General features: G+C 40.5%; 1 protein-coding gene across 2 annotated transcripts in view; it reads left to right on the top strand.

Moving 5' to 3' along the window:
- Positions 1–26,030, top strand: part of EML6 (EMAP like 6) — a 320,217-nt gene that overhangs the window by 155,977 nt on the left and 138,210 nt on the right. For both annotated transcript variants that reach the window (XM_060309467.1, XM_060309466.1), the window contains exons 6-7: positions 3,690–3,875; positions 8,232–8,367. In XM_060309467.1, coding sequence (XP_060165450.1) covers positions 3,690–3,875; positions 8,232–8,367 — 322 coding nt within the window. The remainder of the gene's footprint in view (positions 1–3,689; positions 3,876–8,231; positions 8,368–26,030) is intronic.

Raw genomic sequence — 26,030 nt, 5'->3', positions numbered from 1 at the left:
GGTCCTTGGCCCATTAACATGTTCACAGATTATCAACTTTTTCATCACCAAAGAACATCTTAGTTGTCTTTCCAAGGGAACAAATATTTTGAAAAATTTTGGCCATGAAATACATGGTAGCCATTACATCTTAATTCCCTTAATAGTTTTTAATTAACCAAGGATATAATATATATCTGCTAGCATGAGTTTCTGATCATAACATATGGAAGAGGCACTGAGTTGTTCTTTCAGCCACAAGCAAAGAAATACATGAGCTCAAGATGAGCCGGATTCCATTATTCCATGGTGGCTCTCTGGAAGTCTGGCACCCTGACCAGGGAGCCTTCAGCCAACTTGCATATTCCACAGTGAGGAAGCCAAGACCTAGGAGGTTGTTTGACTTTGAATCCTGGTTCTGTCTCCCTCTACTTGATTCTGGGAAAGCTATTTTATCTCCGAGACTGAATTTCTTTCTTTCCCAAAAAAACAAAAACAAAAAAGACAGGATAAAAAGGGGGGTGGGGATAACTACCTCCTGAAGTTAAGAGTTACATTAAACAGTGTATGGAACCAGTAGGGGGCACAATAATATTAATTTCTTTTCCCATTTCCTAGGTCTACAAAAATAGTGGCACAGATAAGATTTAAACTCTGTTTCTGGCTCCCTTTGACAAGCTCTTTTCTCTTAGCAATTATTTCTTTAATGATCTATCTTGGCTTAAGTCCCCACCCCCAAACCAGATTATCAAAGATAATAGATTAACTGCTTTAATTGATAGATTCGTCCAGTTTCCCTGTTTCTTTCCATCTTTGGTTAACTCCTTTAATCAGTTGATTCTAAAAGCAGAGACAGATAGAACCCTGGAACCTCATTTGAAAACACTTAGAGCTGTTTGTCCTGTTAAATTTGTTAATTGTGTTTTGGCAGACCTAGGCATTTTTTCTAAGCAAAAACAAGCATTTTTACCTCAAATGGAAGAATCTGCAAATGCAGATTCTTTATTAATTATGTCATTCTTTATTCTTTATTAATTTTGTTTAGAAGGAAATCCACAACAAATTTCAGCAGGCTTTAACAAATTATTTTCACTATCTGTATTTTCTACATGCAATTCCAGGACCCCCACCTTTTTTCCCCAAAGCCGCCTAACATCAAACGAATCATTCCAGTCACAAGGTGAATGCAGAATCTCTAATGCACTCCAAGAAAATTTTTTTTTTTTTTTTGCGATACGCGGGCGCCTCACTGTTGTGGCCTCTCCTGTCGCGGAGCACAGGCTCCGGATGCGGCCATGGCTCACGGGCCCAGCAGCTCCGCGGCATGTGGGATCTTCCCGGACCAGGGCACGAACCCGTATCCCCTGCATCGGCAGGCGGACTCTCAACCACTGCGCCACCAGGGAAGCCCCCAAGAAAATATTTTTACGTGAAATTTTTGTAGCTAGGGTAAAATTCTTTCTCATTTTACAATCCCCAGTGTTGGCAAACAGGCAAATTATGATTATCTGAAATGAATGCTTGAAAAACAGTAGCAGTTGAGCATTTTCTGCTTGCTTGGTTTTACAGGAAATGAGCCTACCAGGTTTGTTGGCTGTTATTGTTCTTTCTCCATTCTTTAGTCGCAGACAGAAGGGACCTCAGGGATTACTTAGGGGCAGATGAGCTCCCAAGTACCTGCCAGTTCTAACAGAATTTGCATTACAATCTGTGAATGGAGATTGGAGAAGATAAACAATGTGCTTTCATTTGATGTGGAGTTAATGGTGTGTTGCTACCCTAATCTGTCACTGTTTTCCAAACATGAAGTGCTTCTCAAGAAGAGATAATGTCTCAGATTTGCCATTTTCTGCAGAAATTCTCATGCCTATCCTGTCATTACAGCTATATATGCCTTTTTAGAGAATCATCTGATTATCTGGAATGTTTCATGTTGACATTATGCCATCTGACTGGGTGATTTCATCAGAAAAAATCTTTGTGTAGGGATAAGTCTCTCTTTTTTGTGGTTGTCCATCTAGAAATATTTCAACAACTCAGGCCAAAGTACACATCCCAAGTTAAAGGGATAATAATTACCAAATAGTTACGCTTCCTTTAACTTTCATGCATGGGGAGATAATAGAAGGATAAATGTCTGCCTTAAGCATCACCGTGTAACAGCAAGTTCTTTGGCATGTAGGTACAACCAGTAGTTGTTTATGTCTCATAGTTTGTTCAGGTTCAAAGTTAATACTTAAATGTTTTCCCAAGGCATATACCTAACTATCCTTCCCCAGATTGTTCTTATTCTTTTGATGTATACTTTAGTGCCTTTTTGTAAAATCAGTAATAGCCAAAGAAGCAAATCACCAGAGTTGATACTTAATGAGAGAAGAATCTTGTATAGTCTCAGATGATGGCACATCTTTCTCTCATTCTCCCCAAGGGCCACCACCTCCACAGCTGCCTGAGTCCTGGCCCTCCTGAGGGGTGCACCCATCTAGAACTGCTTCCTCGAGTACCCAGCCACTCTGGGGGGACCGTCATTTTTCCTCTCCTGCAGGCACAGAATATTAGGGTTGTCACTAATTTTTCCACACACATTTCCTGTCACTTGGATTCACCTAACCCTGCTCTCCTAAACCACGATGCAGTTTCTTCCTCACCAATGATCCAAATCCTATTCTTGTTCATTCCAGTTAATTCAACATGGTTCTCTATCTTCAAATTTCCTTACCACTTGTATGCAGTCTGAATATGCTGCCTTCAAATGATCTTTTTTTGTTTTATATGTATCTTCTTCATTGGATTTAAAGTTCTCAAGGCAAATATTTCAATACTTTCTCATGTATAACCCCTGATGAACCTTTGGCAAGTCACTTATGCCTTCTTTCTCTCCTTTCCAAATGGGTGTAATAATAATATCTGCCTTAGCCTATTCGTAAGGGTATTATGAAGATCAAATAACTAAACACATGTAAAGAGCCTTTATAAATTGTGAGAGGCTACGTACATGGCAGTAAAATTATACCAGTTCACATACTGAAAGAAAATATGTCAGAGTGAAATACTTAATTTCTACATAACCATGGGAGTCTCCCTGCTGCTATCTATAAAGCAGCTCAACCTTTATGCTTATAGTCTCCCTCATAATAAATTATGCAACTAAAACTGAAAAGCCTAGTCAGTTATTTGGCTATATGAAATATAACCTATATTTAGAAACATTTCTGAGTAATGTTTCTACAGTGAAGATTTATGTAACTTTTAGTTAGAAATTATTTCTAAATGCATATATATATACGTGCAACAAAAATACCTAGAAGATATATCAACATGTTAACAGGAGGTTGTGAATAATTCCAATTTTCCTCTTTTCACTTTTCTCTGTTTCTAAACTTCTCTACAGTGAACCTATACTAGTGCTATAACTTGACAAGAAATTAAACAAAAAAATGAACATTAAACATTTAGCAAAGTTTTGGAATGTTGGAACTTTGAGAGTTTAAAAAATATTGTTATAAGTTTTTTTTTTTACTGCTAGTAGTTGGCTAAAATGTTTTGCAGTTCTCTGCCGTTATAACAAAACAAGTTAAATTATGTGTATCTAGTGCACCTATAGTAAATTATGTAAAATGTATTGAAACATTAGCAAATAAATACCAATAATGAGATGCATCAGAATACTCTTTTTTTTGGATCTATTTATTTTATCACTTATTTTCTAGTTTTGGACACTATGTGGAAATGCCCTGACTGCAAAAAGAGGGATATTTGGCAAAACAGGGGATCTTCAGACCATCCTTTGCCTTGCATGTGCCAAAGAAGACATCACCTACTCTGGTGCTTTAAATGGCGACATCTATGTCTGGAAAGGGCTCAATTTAGTCCGCACCATTCAAGGAGCACATAGTGTAAGTATTTCCGTATAGAAGTTTGGGAATGACTTATTAAATAAGTAAAAGTCACAAATCTCTGTATTTTTGCCCTGTTGCTTTAAGATCAGCCAGTTCTGCTGAACACTCACTAAACATTCATGAAGGATTTCCCTATTTATTTTTGTTCACCTGGAAGAAATTAATATTTCAAAAGCTTAATAACTTAATTAGCTTTCGTCTCAATTATCGATTGACTGATTAGTGTTGTAATTCAGCAGTACCAGCTTGACAGAAACTAGAAGTATTTCATCGTCAGTTTCATCTTCTAAACCAGCATTTCTTTTTTTTTTTGCGGTACACGGGCCTCTCACTGTTGTGGCCTCTCCTGTTGCGGAGCACAGGCTCTGGACGCGCAGGCTCAGCGGCCATGGCTCACGGGCCCAGCCGCTCCGCGGCATGTGGGATCTTCCCGGACCGGGGCACGAACCCGTATCCCCTACATCGGCAGGCGGACTCTCAACCACTGCACCACCAGGGAAGCCCAACCAGCATTTCTTAAACGTTAATGTGCCTATGAATCTCCTGGAGATCTTGTTAAAAAGCAGGTTGTCAGTATCACTGATGAACATAGATGCAAAAATCCTCAGCAAAATACTAGCAAACAGAATCCAATAGCACATTAAAAGGATCATACACCATGATCAAGTGGAGTTTATCCCAGGAATGCAAGGATTCTTCATTATACACAAATCCATCAATGTGATAAATCATATTAACAAATTGAAGGAGAAAAACCATATGATCATCTCAATAGATGCAGAAAAAGCTTTCAACAAAATTCAGTACCCATTTATGATAAAAACTCTCCAGACAGTGCACATAGAGGAAACTTACCTCAACATAATAAAGGCCATATATGACAAACCCACAGCCAACATCATTCTCAATGGTGAAAAACTGAAACCATTTCCACTAAGATCAGGAAAAAGACAAGGTTGCCCACTCTCACGACTATTATAAAACATAGTTTTGGAAGATTTAGCCAATGTGGTCAGAGAAGAAAAAGCAAGAAAAGGAACCCAAATCAGAAAAGAAGAAGTAAAACTGTCATTATTTGCAGATGACCATGATACTATACATAGGGAATCCTAAAGATGCTACCAGAAAACTACTAGAGCTAATCAATGAACTTGGTAAAGTAGCAGGATACAAAATCAATGCACAGAAATCTCTTGCATTCCTATACACTAATGATGAAAAATCTGAAAGATAAATTAAGGAAACCCTCCCATTTACCACTGCAACAAAAAGAATAAAATACCTAGGAATAAACCTACCTACAGAGACAAAGACCTGTATGCAGAAAAGTATAAGACACTGATGAAAGAGATTAAAGATGATACAGACAGATGGAGAGATATACCATGTTCTTGGATTGGAAGAATCATTGTGAAAATGACTATATTACCCAAAGCAATCTGCAGATTCAATGCCATCCCTATCAAACTACCACTGGCATTTTTCATAGAACTAGAACAAAAAATTCCACAATTTGTATGGAAACACAAAAGATTGCAAATAGCCAAAGCAATCTTGAGAAAGAAAAATGGAGCTGGAGGAATCAGACTTCCTGACTTCAGACTATACTACAAAGCTACAATAATGAAGACAGTATGATACTGGCACAAAAACAGAAAGATAGATCAATGGAACAGAATAGGCCAGAGATAAACCCACATACATATGGCCACCTTATCTTTGATAAAGGAGGCAAGAATATACAATGGAGAAAAGACAGCCTCTTCAATAAGTGGTGCTGGGACAACTGGATGGCTACATGTAAAAGAATGAAATTAGAATACTCCCTAACACCATACACAAAATTATAATGGATTAAAGACCTGATCGTAAGGCCAGACACTATAAAACTCTTAGAGGAAAACATAGGCAGAATACTCTATGACATAAATCACAGCAAGATCCTTTTTGACCCACCTCCTACAGAAATGGAAATAAAAACAAAAATAAACAAATGGGACCTAATGAAACTTCAAAGCTTTTGCACAGCAAAGGAAACCATAAACAAGACGAAAAGACAACCCTTATAATGGGCAAAAATATTTGTAAACGAAGCAACTGACAAAGGATTAATCTCCAGAATATACAAGCAGCTTATGCAGCTCAATATCAAAAAAACAAACAACCCAGTCCAAAAATGGGCAGAAGACCTAAATCGACATTTCTCCAGAGAAGATATACAGATTGCCAACAAACACATGAAAGGATGCTCAACATCACTAATCATTAGAGAAATGCAAATTAAAAGTACAATGAGGTATTACCTCACACTGGCCAGAATGGCCATCATCAAAAAATCTACAAACAATAAATACTGGAGAGAGTGTGGAGAAAAGGAAACCCTCTTGCACTGTTGGTGGGAATGTAAATTGATACAGCCACAATGGAGAACAGTATGGAGGTTCCTTAAAAAACTAAAAACAGAATTACCATATGACCCAGCAATCCCACTACTGGGCATATACCCTGAGAAAACCATAATTCAAAAAGAGTCATGTACCACAATGTTCATTGCAGCACTATTTACAATAGCCAGGACATGGAAGCAACCTAAGTGTCCATCAACAGTTGAATGAACAAAGAAGATGTGGCACATACATACAATGGAATTTTACTCCGCCATAAAAAGAAACAAAATTGAATTATTTATAGTGAGGTGGATGGACCTAGAGTCTGTCATACAGAGTGAAGTAAGTCAAAGAGAAAAACAAATACCATATGCTAACACATATATATGGAATCTAAAAAAAAAAGTTATGAAGAACCTAGGAGCAGGACAGGCATAAAGACTCAGACGTAGAGAGTGGTCTTAAGGACACGGGGAAGGGGTAAGGGTAGGCTGGGACGAAGTTAGACAGCACTGATATATATACACTACCAACTGCAAAATAGATAGCTAGTGGGAAACAGCCACATAGCACAGGGAGATCAGCTTGGTGCTTTGTGACCAGCTAGAGGGTTGGGATAGGGAGGGTGAGAGGGAGACGCAAGAGGGAGGAGAGGTGGTGATATATGTATACGTATAGCTGCTTTACTTTTTTGTACAGCAGAAACTAATAGAACAGTATAAATCAATTATACTCCAATAAAGATGTTAAAAAAATGCAGACTGTTACTCAGTGTGTCTGGGATGACATTACTGCTGCTGGCCTGTGGCCTATATGTTGAATAGCAAGGGTGGAGACAGCTGTTATTTTTATAGTGGTTAATAAGGTAGATTTTCCTCATCTGAGTGAGAGAGTGTCACCTCCATGTCCACATCACAATTTCTTAAAATGCAAACAAAAACCACTGATAAATTCTTTTGATGGTCTGCTCTGTAAGAACAAGGACAAACTTGACTGAGCACTCTGCTGAATTCTGACATATATTAAAATAGTTATATTGCTGTGTCTATAGATGATAAAGTAGAAATGACCAGAAGAATGGGGAGATGATGTGAAAGGTAAAGCCTGTTGTAATAAATGGAAATTTGGTAAAATGTTATCAGAAACTCAACAGACCTTTAGCTTTTTGCCCTATTACTGTGAACCTGAAGAAAAGTTTCAGCAACTCTTAGCAAAAGAGCTATGAAATTTTAGAACTTTCACTGTCTTGTATGTTGAAGACCAGTTTTCTTGGCTTCGCTAATTATGAAACAGCTCTTGAAACAAAAGGTCAGTATTGGTCCTCATTCATAAAAACAGCTGCGTTAGTAACCTAATTTCTCTTTACACTGGATATTATGTCAACATTATACTCTTGTAACACATTTTCCATGGAAAAGCATCTTTAAGTTGTGAAACCACGTCAGAGGTGAAAAGCGTCTTCAAATAATGCTTAACAAGCTAACACAAGTGTAATTTATGTTTCCATTTAGGCTCAGATGGTGCGTGCTTGAGCTCATTGGGATGCATTTCTGTCACCATCGTCCCTATAGAAGTGTTTGTGTTCCTAGCCCGCATATCTTTACTTGTTTTAAAAGGAATTTATGTGAAACACCGCCACCATTGTCTTTATAATGATTAGCTGTCACAGAAAGAAATTTATGATTTTTATATTTGCTTTAGCCAAGGAATTCCTGAATTTTTTTTACAGCCTGTTATTAGTTTAATCGTGGCAAAGGAGCACTTGAACTAGTTTGCTTTAGTGATATTATGAATTTTTAATCTAGCTAAAATGGCTACTTGTTCTATTGCCAGGATTTCAATAGAGAGCAAGAGATTTGTTTTTTGTTTTATTTTTGCTTTGTTTTGTATTTTTATCGTCAAGATCCAGCTATAATGACTGTTTAGAACGATTGCAGCATTGAGTATTATCTGCCTTAATCAACAGGCTGGAATCTTCAGCATGTATGCTTGCGAAGAAGGCTTTGCCACTGGTGGACGAGATGGGTGTATACGATTATGGGATACTGATTTCAAACCAATAACCAAAATTGATCTCAGGGAGACAGAACAAGGATATAAAGGTAACACATGTATTAATACTTATCCATAGATCTTAATGTGTTAAATACAGTGTGAAAGTCTGTTTCTATATTTGTTTCTCTTACCCCATCTTCTACCATGAAGGATTTAAGGTAGTTTACATAAATGTAATGGATACAAGATTAAAAGTATGTTGAATGTAAGTGAATACCCCTTTTTCCTAATTTGCACAAGGGTATCTATATGTACAAGCAGTGGTCCTGCTGCAAAGATAAACAACATAATAATAAAACTACTGACTGGTAACCTGAGAGATGGGACTTTCAGTTATAAAACTGGGAAGTTCTGGGTAAGTTAGTGACCCTAAATGTAACTGCATGCAGCCTCTGAAAATAAATAAATAAATAAATAATAGGAAAAACAACAGAAATTATTTTTAAAAAAATAGCTTTAGTGGAGTAGCTACCATAGTAGTAGGGGTTAAGAGCCCGGGCTCAGAGTCGGGGAGCCTGGGTTCAAATCCAAGTTTTACCTGTGATAGATTGGAGACCTTGGTCAAATTTGTTAACATCTCTGGGCCTCAGTTTCCTCATCTGTAAAATGGGGGTAATACCAACACCAACCTCATAGAGTTCTATGAGGATTAAATACACTTGCAGAGTGCTTAGAGTAAGTCATGGTGCATGGTCAGCCCTCAGTAAACGTTGGCTACTGTTAACAATATGTTAAGTATGTGTACCAGAGAATACAAAGCAGTTTATATACATCTTTTTAAATTCTCATGATAGGCTTATTATCTCATTTTTCATATAGAGAATTTGGCACTGAGAGAGATTAAAGTGGAAAATGTAAATAGGAAAGATAAGATGAAGTAAGTCACAAGTGACGTTAGTCCACTGAGCACATGTGGGGAGTTCTGTTCACGTGAGAATTTAGTGTCCACTTCATTGCATGGACAGTCAAGGCCCTCGAGTTCTCTGCCAGAGAACATGGGCCAATGTAACTTTATCCAGAAAAGTACTTTAGGCAGATATAAGCAAGTAAGCACCCATAAAAGCAATGTTAAAAATGCTAGTAAAGCAGCCAAAAATGTTTGACCTTGAACCGTGAAACTTTTTGGTGTATCCCTCAAGGTAAACTGGAAGCAAAACATATACTTAGATAACTCATGAGTTAACTTACTAGATGGGATTATTGACCATAAACTGGCTAGATGTTGGGGAGCATCAACCAGAAATCATGATTCCTTTTTGGCAGTCACTTTATCCAGCTCATCCCAAAATTTTATCACATAATCAAGGTATAAATTTTAAAGTGTGAGGATCAGGGCAGAAGCCATATTTACTCTGCTCTACTTTTCTCCCTGATACCCAGTCCCTGACTTCAGGCTCTCAAAGGAGAGTTCAGGAGCCGGTTCAGAACAAGCATCTGTATAGCCAGGGATTTGTATTGATTGTACAAAGCCACCCCCATGGTCAACTCCTATCCCCAGAGTCAAGGGAAGGTGGTCAGGGACACGTTCTATTTTCTATCAGTCTCAACTGATTCCCACACACACTTGCTTGCCAATATCAAAGAGGATATAGGTGGTGCACAGTGGACAGAAGGACCTTAAGCAAGCCTGCATCTCATAGGTGTGGCCTATGAGATGTAGCACCTGGGCTTATAGCTATCAGGGGAAGGATTAGCATGTATTTTTAGATGGATGGCCAGTGGGACAGTAGCCTGTATTTCAGGAGGAGTAGTGAACTGTGCTTTTAAAGGACTGGATAGACCATGCTGCTGTTCAGGAGCCGTGAAAATGGGTGCCGTTTTCTTGCCACCTTCTTCATTTTTGCAGTCTCAGCTCACTACCAATACTCTTGTTTACTTCGTGTTTTACTTTAAATGGATGTGAATGCATCTCTTTCTTCTTTTTTTTTAACTTCTCCTCATAAGCAATAATATCTGTGAAATTATGGCTTTAATATACTGTTTATATATATATTTTTTACTTGTTAAGTTCTAGCTATTGGATTAAAAAATTTTGTCCATGTAGCATCTTCACCATCAGTGGTGCCTTTGCCTGTCACACTTTTGGCAACACTGTAACAGAAGTCTACTATGTACTATCAAACTTCCAAAGAATTGCCGGCATTTTTTCCAGCCCTTAGTGGAAAACAGGACAAATGTATAGAGTCAAACGAATGAAAGGCTCGTGGTTGAAGTGTTGGTAACAACCCCAAATCTGGCTTACTCTTCACCCTCAACTCAGCTAGTTCTCGAGCCTGTGTGGACAGGGCCTTGCAGGGGGAACCTGCCACGATCCTGAACCACCCTCAGGGACTTTCTCTTGCCCTCAGCCGGGCCTTGGCGCCATCATCACACGGAAGCAGGGCCGGGGGGCCGTTGAGTTGAGAAGCCAAGTCTCAGAACAGGCCCTCCATGACGTTCTCTGAGACCAGCTGCCAGGGCCACCCTGTGACAGGGGTGTACTCTAGGGCACCTGAAGGTGGGAGTGAGGCCAGAGTGAGCTAGGAGACCCAGCACAAGTATAAGGATTAAAATATGTAGGATTGCAGGTGAGGATTAAAAGTAGTTGAAATGTATACAGTTTTCTGTTCCAGCTCCCTCTTCAACCAGCCATTACCATACATGCCCTTGCTCTTCCGAGCATTTGCAGACAGTGTGGGTTAAAGGGGAGGGAAGGAAAGACTGTGGGGAGAGGCTGAAACAGGAGGAAGAAGGCAAAATGGACAGGACTTGGGGTGTACTTTGTCCCACCCCATCCTGCCCTGCACACCACCGCCCACCCGCCCCGCCGCCGCCGCCATTCCCCGAAAAGGAGTCTTGACTTTTCCTCCACCTTCAGGCTCTGCCTCAAGATGGAAACAAAGTACCATTTGGAAGGAGCAGATTCAAGCAAAGCACTGTTAGAACTAGTTACCAACCAGGGTTCTTGGCCTCCTTAATCAATGGAAATTGATAAGAGGCCGGTCAAGAAATTCAGGCAAGGCTTTATTGGGGCTCCTGCTGCAGCACGAGGGAGCAAAAACAAGTAACACGTTCCCTTGCTGCTTCCCTGAGCGGGGGTAAACTGCTTCCTTATATGGGGTGAGGGTAGGGGTGGGTCCAGGGGTCCGGCCGGAGGGGTGGCTTAGGCGGTCTGCCCACTCCCTTGGTGGTGCTGTGTGCAGGGGGCATGCGCAGTACCCTGCTTTTCCTCTGGGCTGGTCAGAAGTGGCAGTTGGGTTTTTGGTCTTTTTGTTCATAATTTAGCCCAACTGTGCACGCACACAGTTATTTTTAGTTCCTTATAGTTTATTTGTATTTTGTTGCTGGAGGAGACTGTCCAGGTGCAAGCGCTGCAGCAACGGGTCCCAGGGTTTCAGGTCCAAGCCTGTCTTACTACTTTGCTCTCAATTTGGACATGAAGCTACGTGTATGGACAGTTTTATTCCAGTAAAAATTTCTTGATATGAATGAGCCTTCTTCGATATTTTTGCTGTTTGTATAGCAATGACTCTTGAATTCATTTCTGTGGAAATATAGTAACTTCTCATATTACTCAAACAACTATTTAAATAAATTTAGCAAGAGAATTAATTATGGCCATGTCCCAACTCCCATGACATAGTACTGATATTCTATAGTCCTTAAATTTATAAACTTACTAGTAAAAATTCAGAAACTGCTACTTAACGTTTGGTAATCTGAGTCTGTTTGTAACAACCACACTTCCTATGGCACTATTTCTACTGCCCTTCCTATAGACTTCCAGAAGATCTATAAAATGAATCTGGCCATTTCCAAGTTGTTTTATATAAATATTCATAAGATTTACCTATATTTGCATCTTCTGATAACTATTATTTGCTAAAAAACAAGAAAGAGAACAGTTTTTAGATGAACTAAGATTAACACTAAGCTCAGGAAAAAAACCCCAAAATGATATTACAGCTTTATTATAAAGTGATGGTATTAATCAGTTCTCCTACATCTTTATAGTCAAACTTGAGCTAATTAAGACTTTGACTTCTACTGAAAACAATTAACCCTTCTTTAAATTGAGGGTGAACCAGCTTGGAGATAGGTCATTGTCATATCAACAAGAATCTGTACAGCCACAGCTGATTCTCAGGGCTTCTTCTCTTCTCCCCAAGTCTTAGTAAAAGAAAATGGACTTCATAAGCCCAGAGGACCATTCCTCAATCAAAGGAATAGTAGTGTTTTATTTATACCACTGACATACAACTTTTGTGAGTTGTGAGTCTGCAAACAAGTTTTTACTAACAATACATGGTGATATAAATCAGCGATCTAATTCATCCAGGATACCTTATCTACAATTCTGAAGTCAAAAAACTCAGAATGCCAAAATGTACATATATTTTTTATGAGGGCAACCAACTTTTTTATTGTGGTAAGATATACACAATACACAAAATTTACCATTTTAACCATTTTTTCAGTAAACATATGAGTGCATCAAGTACAGTCACCTTATGCAGCCATCATGACCATCCATCTCCAGAACATTGTTCATCTTTCCAGACTGAAACATCATACCCATTAAACAACAACTCCCCATTCCCTTCTCGTCCTGCCCCTGGCAGCCCCCATTCTACTTTCTGTCTCTGTGAATTTGCCTGTTCTAATTTGCCTATTCTTATTCTCGTATAAGTGGAATTATGCAGTATTTGCTCTTTTGTGACTGGCTTATTTCTCTTAGAATAATGTCTTCAAGGTTCATCCATGTTGTAGCATGTGTCAGAATTTCCTTTGTTCTTAAGGCTGAATAATATTTCGTTGTATACCACATTTTGTTTATCCATTCATCTGTTAATGGATACTTGGGTTGCTTCCACCTTTTGGCTATTGTGAATAATGCTGCAATGAACATGGGTATGCAAATGTCTCTGAGACTTTGCTTTCAATTCCTTGGGATATATATCCAGAAGTGGAATTATTGGATCATATGGTATTTCTATTTTTAATATTTTTGAGGAACTTCCATACTGTTTTCCATAACAGCTGCACCATTTTTATATTCCTACCAGCAGTGCACAAGGATTTCAATTTCTCCACATCCTCACCGACACTTTCTGGGTTTTTTGTTTGTTTATTTTTTTTGTTTTGCGGTATGCGGGCCTCTCACTGTTGTGGCCTCTCCCATTGCGGAGCACAGGTTCCAGACGCGCAGGCTCAGTGGCCATGGCTCACGGGCCCAGCCGCTCCACGGCATGTGGGATCTTCCCGGACCAGGGCATGAACCCGTGTCCCCTGCATCTGCAGGCGGGCTCTCAACCACTGCGCCACCAGGGAAGCCCTGGTTTTTTGTTAATAGCTATTCTGATATATGTGAAGTGGTTTTCAATTGCATTTCCCTAATGATTTTTGATGTTAAGCATCTTTCATAAGCTTGTTGGCCATTTGTATATCATCTTTGGAGAAATTTCTATTCAAGTCCTTTGCCCATTTTTTTTTCACACACACACGCACTGTATTTTATTTTTACAAGAGATAAACTGACACCAAGCATTGTAAATGGATGACCACAACAAAAGCAACAATGATTGCAATTACCAAACACAAAACACACTCATACTATGTCATCATATTGACATTCAGTCCAGTAATCCTCCACTGTAACAGCTCCATTACTTTGCAGTGAAAAAAAATTTTTTTTATTTCTGATATACATTTTAAAGTAATAACTAGAATTATGACTTATAACATTATACCAGAACATATAAGATTTTTAGAAATTTCATGTAATGTCTGAAACATTTATATTAACATATTTCCATACAAATAACCCAAAGAAAGTTTAGTATTAGTTGGTTTTTTTGTTTGTTTTTTTATACTGCAGGTTCTTATTAGTCATCAATTTTATACACATCATTGTATACGTGTCAATCCCAATCACCCAATTCAGCACACCACCGTCCCCACCCCACCGCGGTTTTCCCCCCTTGGTGTCTCTACATCTGTGTCTCAACTTTTGCCCTGCAAACCGGTTCATCTGTACCATTTTTCTAGATTCCACATACATGCATTAATATATGATATTTCTTTTTCTCTTTCTGACTTACTTCACTCTGTATGACAGTCTCTAGATCCATCCACATCTCAACAAATGACTCAGTTTTGTTCCCTTTTATGGCTGAGTAATATTCCATTGTATACATGTACCACATTTTCTTTATCCATTCGTCTGTCAATGGGCATTTAGGTTGCTTCCATGACCTGGCTATTGTAAATAGTGCTGCAATGAACATTGGGGTGCATGTGTCTTTTTGAATTATGGTTTTCTCAGGGTATATTCCCAGTAGTGGGATTGCTGGGTCATATGGTAATTCTATTTTTCATTTTTAAAGGAACCTCCATACTGTTCTCCATAGTGGCTGTATCAATTTACATTCCCACCAACAGTGCAAGAGGATTCCCTTTTCTCCACACCCTCTCCAGCGTTTGTCGTTTGTACATTTTCTGATGATGCCCATTCTAACTCATGTGAGGTAATACCTCATTGTAGTTTTGATTTACATTTCTCTAATAATTAGTGATGTTGAGCAGCTTTTCATGTGCTTTGTGGCCATCTGTATGTCTTCTTTGGAGAAATGTCTATTTAGGTCTTCTGCGCATTTTTGAATTGGGTTGTTTGTTTTCTTAATATTGAGCTGCAAGAGCTGTTTATATATCTTGGAGATTAATCCTTTGTCCGTGGATTCATTTGCAAATATTTTCTCCCATTCTGAGGGTTGTCTTTTCGTCTTGTTTATGGTTTCCTTTGCTGTACAAAAGCTTTTAAGTTTCACTAGGGACCATTTGTTTATTTTTTTTTTTATTTCCATTACTCTAGGAGGTGGATCAAAAAAGTTCCTGCTGTGATTTATGTCAAAGAGTGTTCTTTCTATGTTTTCCTCTAAGTTTTATAGTGTCTGGTCTTACATTTAGGTCTCGAATCCATTCTGAGTTTATTTTTGTGTATGGTGTTAGGGAGTGTTCTAATTTCATTCTTTTACGTGTAGCTGTCCAGCTTTCCCAGCACCACTTATTGAAGAAACTGTCTTTTCTCCATTGTATATCTTTGCCTCCTTTGTCATAGATTAGTTGACCATAGGTGCCTGGGTTTATCTCTGGACTTTCTATCTTGTTCCATTGATCTGTGTTTCTATTTTTGTGCCAGTACCATATTGTCTTGATTACTGTAGCTTTGTAGTATAGTCTGAAGTCAGGGAGTCTGATTCCTCCAGCTCCGTTTTTTTCCCTCAAGACTGCTTTGTCTATTCAGGGCCTTTTGTGTCTCCATACAAATTTTAAGATGGGGCTTCCCTGGTGGCGAAGTGGTTGAGAATCTGCCTGCCAATGCAGAGGACACAGGTTCGAGCCCTGGTCTGGGAAGATCCCACATGCCACGGAGCAACTAGGCCCGTGAGCCACAATTACTGAGCCTGCGCGTCTGGAGCCTGTGCTCCGCGCAGCAAGAGAGGCCGCGATAGTGAGAGCCCCGCGCACCGCGATGAAGAGTGGCCCCCACTTGCTGCAACTAGAGAAAGCCCTCGCACAGAAACAAAGACCCAACACAGCCATAAATAAATAAATAAATAAAATTAACAAAATTTTTTTTAAGATAATTTGTTCTAGTTCCATAAAAATTGCCATTGGTAATTTGATAGGGATTGCGTTGAATCTGTAGATTGCTTTGGGTAGTATAGTCATTTTCACAGTATTGATTCTTCCAATCCAAGAACTTGGTATCTCTCCATCTGTTGGTATCATCTTTAATTTCTTTCATCAGTGTCTTATAGTTTTCTGCATACAAGTCTTTTGTCTCCTTAGGTAGGTTTATTCCTAGGTATTTTATTCTTTTTGTTGCAGTGGTAAATGGGAGTGTTTCCTTAACTTCTCTTTCAGATTTTTCATCATTAATGTATAGGAATGCAAGAGATTTCTGTGCATTGATTTTGTATCCTGCAACTTTACCAAATTCATTGATTAGCTCTAGTAGTTTTCTGGTAGCATTTTTAGGATTATCTATGTATAGTATCATGTCATCTGCAAACAGTGACAGTTTTACTTCTTCTTTTCCAATCTGTATTCCTTTTATTTCTTTTTCTTCTCTGATTGCCGTGGCTAGGACTTCCAAAACTATGTTGAATGATAGTGGCGAGAGTGGACATCCTTGTCTTGCTCCTGATCTTAGAGGAAATGCTTCCAGTTTTTCACCATTGAGAATGATGTTTGCTGTGGGTTTGTCGTATATGGCCTTTATTATGTTGAGGTAGTTTCCCTCTATGCCCACTTTCTGGAGAGTTTTTATCATAAATGGGTGTTGAATTTTGTCAAAAGCTTTTTTGTATCTATTGAGATGATCACATGGCTTTTATTCTTCGATTTGTTAATATGGTGTATCGCATTGATTGATTTGCATATATTGAAGAATCCTTGCATCCCTGGGATAAATCCCACTTGATCATGGTGTCTGATCCTTTTCATGTGTTGTTGGATTCTGTTTGCTAGTATTTTGTTGAGGATTTTTGCATCTATATTCATCAGTGATATTGGTCTGTAATTTTCTTTTTTTGTAGTATCTTTGTCTGGTTTTGGTATCAGCGTGGTGGTGGCCTCATAGAATGAATTTCGGAGTGTTCCCTCTTCTGCAATTTTTTGGAAGAGTTTGAGAAGGATGGGTGTTAGCTCTTCTCTAAATGTTTGATGGAATTCACCTGTGAAGCCATCTTGTCCTGGACTTTTGTTTGTTGGAAGATTTTTAGTCACAGTTTCAATTTCATTATTTGTGATTGATCTGTTCATATTTTCGGTTTCTTCATGGTTCAGTCTTGGAAGGTTATACCTTTTTAAGAATTTGTCCATTTCTTCCAGATTTTCCATTTTATTGGCATAGAGTTGCTTGTAGTAGTCTCTTAGGGTGCTTTGTATTTCTGTGGTGTCTGTTGTAACTTCTCCTTTTTCTTTTCTAATTTTATTGATTAGAGTCCTCTCCCTCTTTTTGTTGATGAGTCTGGCTAATGGTTTATCAATTTTGTTTATCTTCTCAAAGAACCAGCTTTTAGTTTTATTGATCTTTGCTATTGTTTTCTTTGTTTCTATTTCATTTATTTCTGCTCTGATCTTTATGATTTCTTTCCTTCTGCTAACTTTTGGTTTTGTTTGTTCTTCTTTCTCTAGTTCCTTTAGGTGTCAGGTTAGATTGTTTACTTGAGATTTTTCTTGTTTCTTGAGGTAGGATTGTATTGCTATAAACTTCCCTCTTAGAACTGCTTTTGCTGCATCCCATAGGTTTTGGATCATCGTGTTTTCATTGTCATTTGTCACTAGGTATTTTTTGGTTTCCTCTTGGATTTCTTCAGTGATCTCTTGGTTATTTAGTAACATATTGTTTAGGCTCCATGTGTTTGTGCTTTTTATGTTTTTTCCCTGTAATTCATTTGTAATCTCATAGCGTTATGGTCAGAAAAGATGCTTGGTGTGATTTCAATTTTCTTAAATTTACTGAGGCTTGATTTGTGACCCAAGATGTGATCTGTCCTGAAGAATATTCCATGTGTGCTTGAGAAGAAAGTGTAATATGCTGGTTTTGGATGGAATGTCCTATAAATATCAATTAAATCTAGCTGGTCTATTGTGTAATTTAAAGCTTCTGTTTCCTTAATTATTTTCATTTTGGATGATCTGTCCATTCGTGTAAGTGAGGTGTTAAAGTCCCCCACTATTATTGTGTTATTGTCGATTTCCTCTTTTATAACTGTTAGCAGTTGCCTTATGTATTGAGGTGCCCCTATATTGGGTGCATATATATTTATAATTGTTATATCTTCTTCTTGGATTGATCCCTTGATCATTATGTAATGTCCTTCCTTGTCTCTTGTAACATTCTTTATTTTAAAGTCTACTTTATCTGATATGAGTATTGCTACTCCAGTTTTCTTTTGATTTCCATTTGCATGGAATATCTTTTTCCATCCCCTCACTTTCAGTCTGTATGTGTCCCTAGGTCTGAAGTGGGTCTCTTGTAGACAGCATATAAATGGGTCTTGTTTTTGTATCCATTCAACAAGCCTGTGTCTTTTGGTTGGAGCATTTAATACATTCACGCTAAAGGTAATTATCGATATGTTTGTTCCTATGACCATTTTCTTAACTGTTTTGGGTTTGTTTTTGTAGGTCCTTTTCTTCTCTTGTGTTTCCCACTTAGAGAAGTTCCTTTAGCATTTGTTGTAGAGCTGGTTTGGTGGTGCTGAATTCTCTTCGCTTTTGCGTGTCTGTAAAGCTTTTTTTTTTTTTTTTTTTTTTTTGCGGTACACGAGCCTCTCACTGTTGCGGAGCACAGGCTCCGGGTGCGCAGGCTCAGCGGCCATGGCTCACGGGCCTAGCCGCTCCGTGGCATGCGGTATCCTCCCGGACCGGGGCACAAACCTGTGTCCTCTGCATTGACAGGCGGATTCTCAACCACTGCGCCACCAGGGAAGCCTGTAAAGCTTTTGATTTCTCCATAGAATCTGAATGAGCTCCTTGACGGGTAGAGTAATCTTGGTTGTAGGTTCTTCCCTTTCATCACTTTAAGTATATCATGCCACTCCCTTCTGGCTTGTAGAGTTTCTGCTGAGAAATCAACTGTTAACCTTATGGGAGTTCCCTTGTATGTTATTTGTCGTTTTTCCCTTGCTGCTTTCAATAATTTTTCTTTGTCTTTAATTTTTGCCAGTTTGATTACTATGTGTCTCGGCATGTTTCTCCTTGGGTTTATCCTGTATGGGACTGGCTGGGCTTCCTGGACTTGGGTGGCTATTTCCTTTCCCATGTTAGGGAAGTTTTCAACTATAATGTCTTCAAATATTTTCTCTGGTCCTTTCTCTCTCTCTTCTCATTCTGAGACCCCTATAATGTGAATGTTGTTGTGTTTAATGTTGTTCCTGAGGTCTCTTAGGCTGTCTTCATTTCATTTCACTCCTTTTTCTTTAATCTGTTCTGCAGCAGTGAATTCCACCATTCTGTCTTCCAGGTCACTTATCCATTCTTCTACCTCAGTTATTCTGCTATTGATTCCTTCTAGTGTATTTTTCATTTCAGTTATTGTATTGTTTATATCTGTCTGTTTGTTCTTTAATTCTTCTAGGCCTTTGTTAAACATTTCCTGCATCTTCTTGATCTTTGCCTCCCTTCTTTTTCTGAGGTCCTGGATCATCTTCACTATTTTCATTCTGAATTCTTCTGGAAGGTTGTGTATCTCCACTTCATTTAGTTGTTTTTCTGGGTTTTATCTTGTTCATTCATCTGGTACATAGCCCTCTGCCTTTTCATCTTGTCTGTCTTTCTATGAATGTGGTTTTTGTTCCACAGGCTGCAGGATTGTAGTTCTTGCTTCTGCTGTCTGCCTTCTGGTGCATGAGGCTATCTAAGAGGCTTGTGCAATTTCCTGATGGGAGGGACTGGTGCTGGGTAGAGCTGACTGTTGCTCTGGTATGCAGAGCTCAGTAAAACTTTAATCCACTTGACTGTTGATGGGTGGGGCTGGGTTCCCTCCCTGTTGGTTGTTTGGCCTGAGGCACCCCAACACTGGAGCCTACCTGGGCTCTTTGGTGTGGCTAATGACAGACTCTGGGAGGGCTCATGCCAAGGAGTACTTCCCAGAACTTCTGCTGCCAGTGTCCTTGTCCCCACGGTGAAATAGAGAACCCCCCTGCCTCTGCAGGAGACCCTCCAACACTAGCATGTAGGTCTGGTTCAGTCTCCTGTGGGGTCACTACTCCTTCTCCTGGGTCCCAATGCGCACACTACTTTGTGTGTGCCCTCCAAGGGTGGAGTCGCTGTTTCCCCCAGTCCTGTCGAAGTCCTGCAGTCAAATCCCACTATCCTTCAAAATGTGATTCTCTAGGAATCCTCCTCCTGTTGCCGGACCCCCAGGTTAGGAAGCCTGACGTGGGGCTCAGAACCTTCACTCCAGTGGGTGGACTTCTGTGGTATAAGTGTTCGCCAGTCTGTGAGTCACCCACCCACCAGTTATGGGATTTGATTTTACTGTGATTGCGCCCCTCCTACGATCTCATTGTGGCTTCTCCTTTGTCTTTGGATGTGGGGTATTTTTTTTGGTGAGTTCCAGTGTCTTCCTTTCGATGATTGTCCAGCAGCTTGTTGTGATTCTGGTGTTCTCGCAAGAGGGAGTGAGAGCACGTCCTTCTACTCTGCCATCTTGTTTTCGACTCCCTTTGCCCATTTTTAAATCAGGTTATTTGTTATTTTGTTGCCAAGCTGTAAATATTCTTTATATATCTTAGATATTAACCCCATTATCAGATATATGATTTGTAAATATTTTCTCCCATTGCATAGGTTGCCTTCTCTGTTAATTATGTCCTATGATGCATAAAAGTTTTTAATTTTGATGTAATCCAATATATCTATTTTTCTGTGTTGTTACCTGTGCTTTTGGTGTCATAGCAAAAAATTATTGCCAAATACAATACAATTTCATGAAGATCTCTTAAGATTTCTTATAAGTGTTTTATGGTTTGGGCTCTTATATTTAGGTCTTTGATCCATTTTTGAGGTAATTTTTGCACATGGTGTTAGGTAAGGGTGCAACTTCTTTTTTTTCCAAAATATTATTTATAACTAATTTGGCAGCAAAACATGACTTACACTTATTATGAAGCTGTTTATTGTCTTCATATGTATGAATATTCATACCCTTCACCGCAGAAATATTTGATTTCAAGGTGCTGCCCCAGACTCCACTGGATCTATTACATGAGTTCCAAATCCAAAATTTTCAAAATTCCAAAATGCGCCTACCACCAAAAATTTCAGATATATGGGATGGTGGACCTCCAGTACATTTTCCAGTGAATATCAAGTTCTGGAATTTTCAAGCTGGGAGAGACATAGAGTTCCACATGATGTCATCACGTGAACTCTGTCACCTTATGATGAATAGAATGAAGCTCAGGGCCGTTGTAGGGTTAGAGCTGTAACTCAAGTCTCACACCAAACTCAGCAAAAGTGCATTTTGAGTCTGATCATTTTTAAAACAAATTTATGACCTAGGTAAAATAATGAAGCTTAAATGACTTACAGTGGCAGCAAAAAAAGCCAAAAATAATTCTTAAAGCAAGGCAATCAAAATGAATTACATCTATGGTAATAAAATACTTTGAGCTAATGGTTGTAAATGATGATGTCTAAAGGAGTACAGTAATTAGTCACACAGTGTAAGATGCATTATTCATTTACTTATCCATTCAATGAGCATTTATTAAGCATCTACTAAGTGTCAGAAACGTGCCTGGGAACTAGATAGGCTCTTCTAAAAAGTGTGCTTCATGCATTTTATTGGAGTTTTTTCTGTGTTTATTTTAACTCCCAACACATGTTTATTGAATTGTTGCTATGTCTAATGAACCGTAGACTCTGAATCTGGAGATATCTTGCATTAGGTCAAGCAGCATTCCCTCAGTGTTGAGCAAGAGAAGGAGGCTGAAGTCTCGAGGATACAAGATGCCTCTTCTTAGCCTTCTCACCATCTCCTCTGCCCCCTCACTGGTCTGAACCACCATCTTGCGCGCGGGCTACTGCAGTTGCTTTATAACTTGTGTCCCTGCTTCAGCCGTTATTCTCAGAATAGCAGCTGGAGGGAGTTGTTGGAAATTTACATGAGCCAGGTCACATTTCCTCAGAACCCTGCCACGATTCCCATCTTCCGAAGAAAAGGAGTACACATCCTTAGGATGGCCTACCAGGTCCTTTCCCCCTCAGGCCTCCCGCCCTCTGCTCTGCCCTCTGCCCAGGCTGCTCCCTCTGCCCGCATCACTCTCCCCAGGAATCTGCATGATTACTACCCCTCTCCTTTGCTCAAGTGAAGCTGCCCTGATGACCTTATTTAAAATTGCAACCCACTCTGCCTCCACCGTCCCGCACTCTTGATCCTCTCTTCACAGATCTTCTTTTCACCTTGTAACAAACAGTATAACTCACCTGTTTGTGATGCTTATGGCTGTTGTCTGTTTCTACAAGGGCAGGAGCCTCTTTGTTCACTGATGCCTCCCAAGCAAGCACTTAGAACAGTGCCTGGCACACGCAGGCGCCCTGGAAACGGACCAATGATGAAGAGTGCATCGTGTGACTGGAGTGCACGGTGACAGGTGAAAGGCTTCAGAGGGAGGAACAGATAATTTCTGTGTTCAAGCTTGGCCCCCACGGACCAGCAGTAGGAGGTCATAGAAAGGCTTAAGGGGGTGAGTGTCACGGTCAGGGCTCCACCTGCTCCAGAGCAGAGAGTGGACTAGAGTGGGGCAGGATCAGAGGTGGGAGCGCAGGTGACTCTTCCCCACTACCCATTCTTCTTATTGCCATTTTTCCCCCTCAGAGTACATTGAAGATCATTCTGTCCAGTGGTTCTGAAACAGGGGCGTTTTTATCTTCTGGAAGACATTTGGCATTGTGTGGAGACATTTTTGATTATCAACTGGGAGGGTGCTACTGGCATTCCTGAGGCCAGGGACGCTGCTAAACATCCTAAAATGACATATTGCAATGTTAGACACCGCGACTAAGAATTAGCCAGCCCCTAATGTTCACAGTGCCGCAACTGAGAAACCCTGGTATAGAAGGTTCAAAGGACCAACTCTCAAATCTGAAAGCAGCCTTGTTGGTGATAGAAACAAAGCAAGTATCTTCTGTGGTTCTCCTGGTCCCCTGAGTGCTTCATTGCTCACCTCCACTCCCATCGTATCCATCACCTCTCCCTGTCTGCTCACCTTTGTCCTTTATGGCCTCCTGCGTCACTGGTGTTCTGAGCAAGTGGAAGCCCTGCAGAGGAACGTGCAGGAGCTGCAGGTGGTGAGGTGTGCCACCCGAGGAGCGTCGCCTGTTGTTTGTTCAGGCTTGGTGTGGGACGTGGTGTCAGAGAAGCAGAGGCTGACTGTCTGGTTTGTTCTGGTAGTAATTCCCCTGTAAACACTCTGACCGAGCCGGCCTCCTACAAAGACCAGCCTGGGTGTTCCTTCCCTGGGGTGAAGGCAGCGGGCTTGGCAGTGTGTTTCTGTCCTCTGGGGTCCCGTTAGGCTGTGTGGATCCTTCAGTATTCCTGAGGCTATGGGATTTGGGATTCTGAGGAGTGGATTTTGTAGAGAGTATCTGCTGGAAGTTCTCAGGCAGAGAGCCCTTGTAAACAGGAGCAGCAGGCCATGGGCACTTCATGCTGCAGGCTCGTGGTGCTTTGTGCTAGGCGCTCTGCATGCAGGATCCCGTATTTGTGCAGCAGCTCTGGGGGTCCCCAGGCACGGCTGGCTCCCGGGGCATGAGCTCTGCCTACTTGCAGGAGGGCCCTACACTTGGTTTAGTGCTTGCTGTCATCATCTTGAAATTCTTTTTTTTTTTTTTTAACATCTTTATTGGGGTATAATTGCTTTACAATGGTGTGTTAGTTTCTGCTTTATAACAAAGTGAATCAGTTAAACATATACATATGTTCCCATATCTCTTCCCTCTTGATCTTGAAATTCTTAATCAGTTTTAAACAAGGGGACCTCACATTTCCCTTTTGTACTGGGCTCTGTGAATCATAAAGCCACTCCTGTTCCCTGGTCATTGGTGCTCACGAATCCCTGGGGAGATGCCCGCCTTCCCTCCCTCTTGTTCCCCTTAGGTTCCGAACTCTGCCTTCCACATTACCCTAGGCCGCCAGAGCCCCTGGCCCACCTCCAGACTCCCTAGGCACCTCAGCCACCTCCTGCTGGTTGTGGGGGGGGGGCGCAGTTTTCCCACACCCCCTCCCAACACTCCCTCTTCCCTCTGAGTGAAATCTCTCTCCCTCTTGTCCTTTTATTACCTTTTATCTGGGGCGCTCCTTAGTACTTCACCTTTAATAAGATTAGGTTGGTAGGAGAAGGCCATCATGCTCTCTTGTTTGATCTTTGGTACCATGTCCTGGGTGCGCATCCACAGAGAAGGGAAATACCTTTGTGGGGAAGAGAGTTTGCTCCAGACTGGCACTGCCTGAATCCTCATTTTATCTCCATCACCTGCTCGCTCTGGGACTTGGGGCAAATAAGGTAAACTGTCTGTGCTGTAATTTCCTCATTTATATATTTCCTGTCCCTACCTATGGCCTGGTGCTGTCCGAGGGCCTCCTCCTGAGTCACTGTGAGCCTTCCTGGGCACATGTGCAAAGCTCTGGGTGCAGGGCTGGGAATGTCTGGGAGAACCGTTCCTGCCCATTTACAGAACTTGCTTGTTTGACTCCAAAAGGATTTCTCAAAGTTGCACTTATTTTTGGCTATCTGCTCATCAGGCGTTCAGCTTTCTAATCTACTAGAGTGGAGTTTTCCAACGTTTGGTTGAAGAACCACTGCATTAGAATCAGCCTGGAAATCTGAATTTTCAGCAGTCTGACTAAAGTCTGAGAACGCACACTAGTTTGGGAACAGCTTGATAGTGGTTGGTTCTCAACAAGTGGTTCTCAGCCCTGGTGAGCTAAAAATAACTATGCCCAGCTCCACTCCAGAGCAACTGAGAGGAACTTCTGAGTAGGGTCCAGGCATCCATGTTTTGTTTTGTTTTGTTTTGTTTTCGCCCACGCCGCGAGGCTTGTGGGGATCTTAGTTCCCCGACCAGGGATCGAACCCGCCCCCTCAGCAGTGAAAGCATAGAGTCCTAACCACTGGACTGCCAGGGAATTCCCTGGGCATCCCTGTTTTAAAAACACTTTCTGTGTAGTTTCTGATGGACAGTAAGTGTTGGAGCAACTGCTCTTGGCCCTTTACCATATATCAGGCCTCGGTGCACCAGATTTAAGAACACTAATAAGTATCAATACCAACCCCCTCCCAGCTGCCAGTCTTCCCTTCTTGGGCCAAACAACTGAGGGAAATAAACCATTTTATTCTCCAAAGAGTTCTCTTTGTCAGATATAGCCTTTCCTTCTGAGAGTCGGCAGTGCTGGCACATCAAAATGACCTAGAGAGGTGGGATAGGGAGGGTGGGAGGGAGGCTCAAGAGGGAGGGGATATGTATGCATATGGCTCATTCACTTAGGTGTACAACAGAAACTAACACAGTATTGTAAAGCAATTATACTCCAATAAAGATCTATTTAAAAAAATGGTAACAAACAACACGACAAATAAGTTGTAACACAAGGATGTAACTAAGAGACTCAAGGAAAGGCAAAAGCAGCAACTTCATAGCTCGTGGTGCTGACCCTGCCTGGGGATGGAATCTGACCACACGCACAGCAGGTTGTTCTCCATTGAGATGTGGACTCAATAAAAACCTGCTGGGTAAAAATAATAACAACTGATATTTATTGATTAGTTCCCTAAGTACCAGACACTGGGTCAAGTGTTTAAATATACGATTGCATTGAATCCTCGTAACAGGGCTGTGATGTGTGAGTGCTAATATTCTCTGCAATTTACAGGTAGGGCAACTGAAGCTTTGAAAGGTTAAATGCTTGCCATGTCACAGAGCTGGGCTATAAATCCAGTCCATGTACTTAACCATTCAATGACCTAGTGGAAAATAAGCAATGTCCTTTAGGTCTGTGTTGATACTCATGATACTCATGGACTAGATCTCCCATGCCCAGGTTTCAGAACTGTCACAGAGGGGATTGAAAGGATACTGTTTCCCACTCCCTGGTCTGAGTATAAAATCCGGGCAAAGGGCTGGTGAGAATTTGATCTTAGCCTCTAGGATTTTT

This window comes from Globicephala melas, chromosome 12 (assembly GCF_963455315.2).
Source record: "Globicephala melas chromosome 12, mGloMel1.2, whole genome shotgun sequence".
Taxonomy (NCBI): domain Eukaryota; kingdom Metazoa; phylum Chordata; class Mammalia; order Artiodactyla; family Delphinidae; genus Globicephala; species Globicephala melas.
The sequence above is the reverse complement of the archived record's forward strand: the minus strand, read 5'-3'. Positions and strand labels throughout refer to the sequence as shown.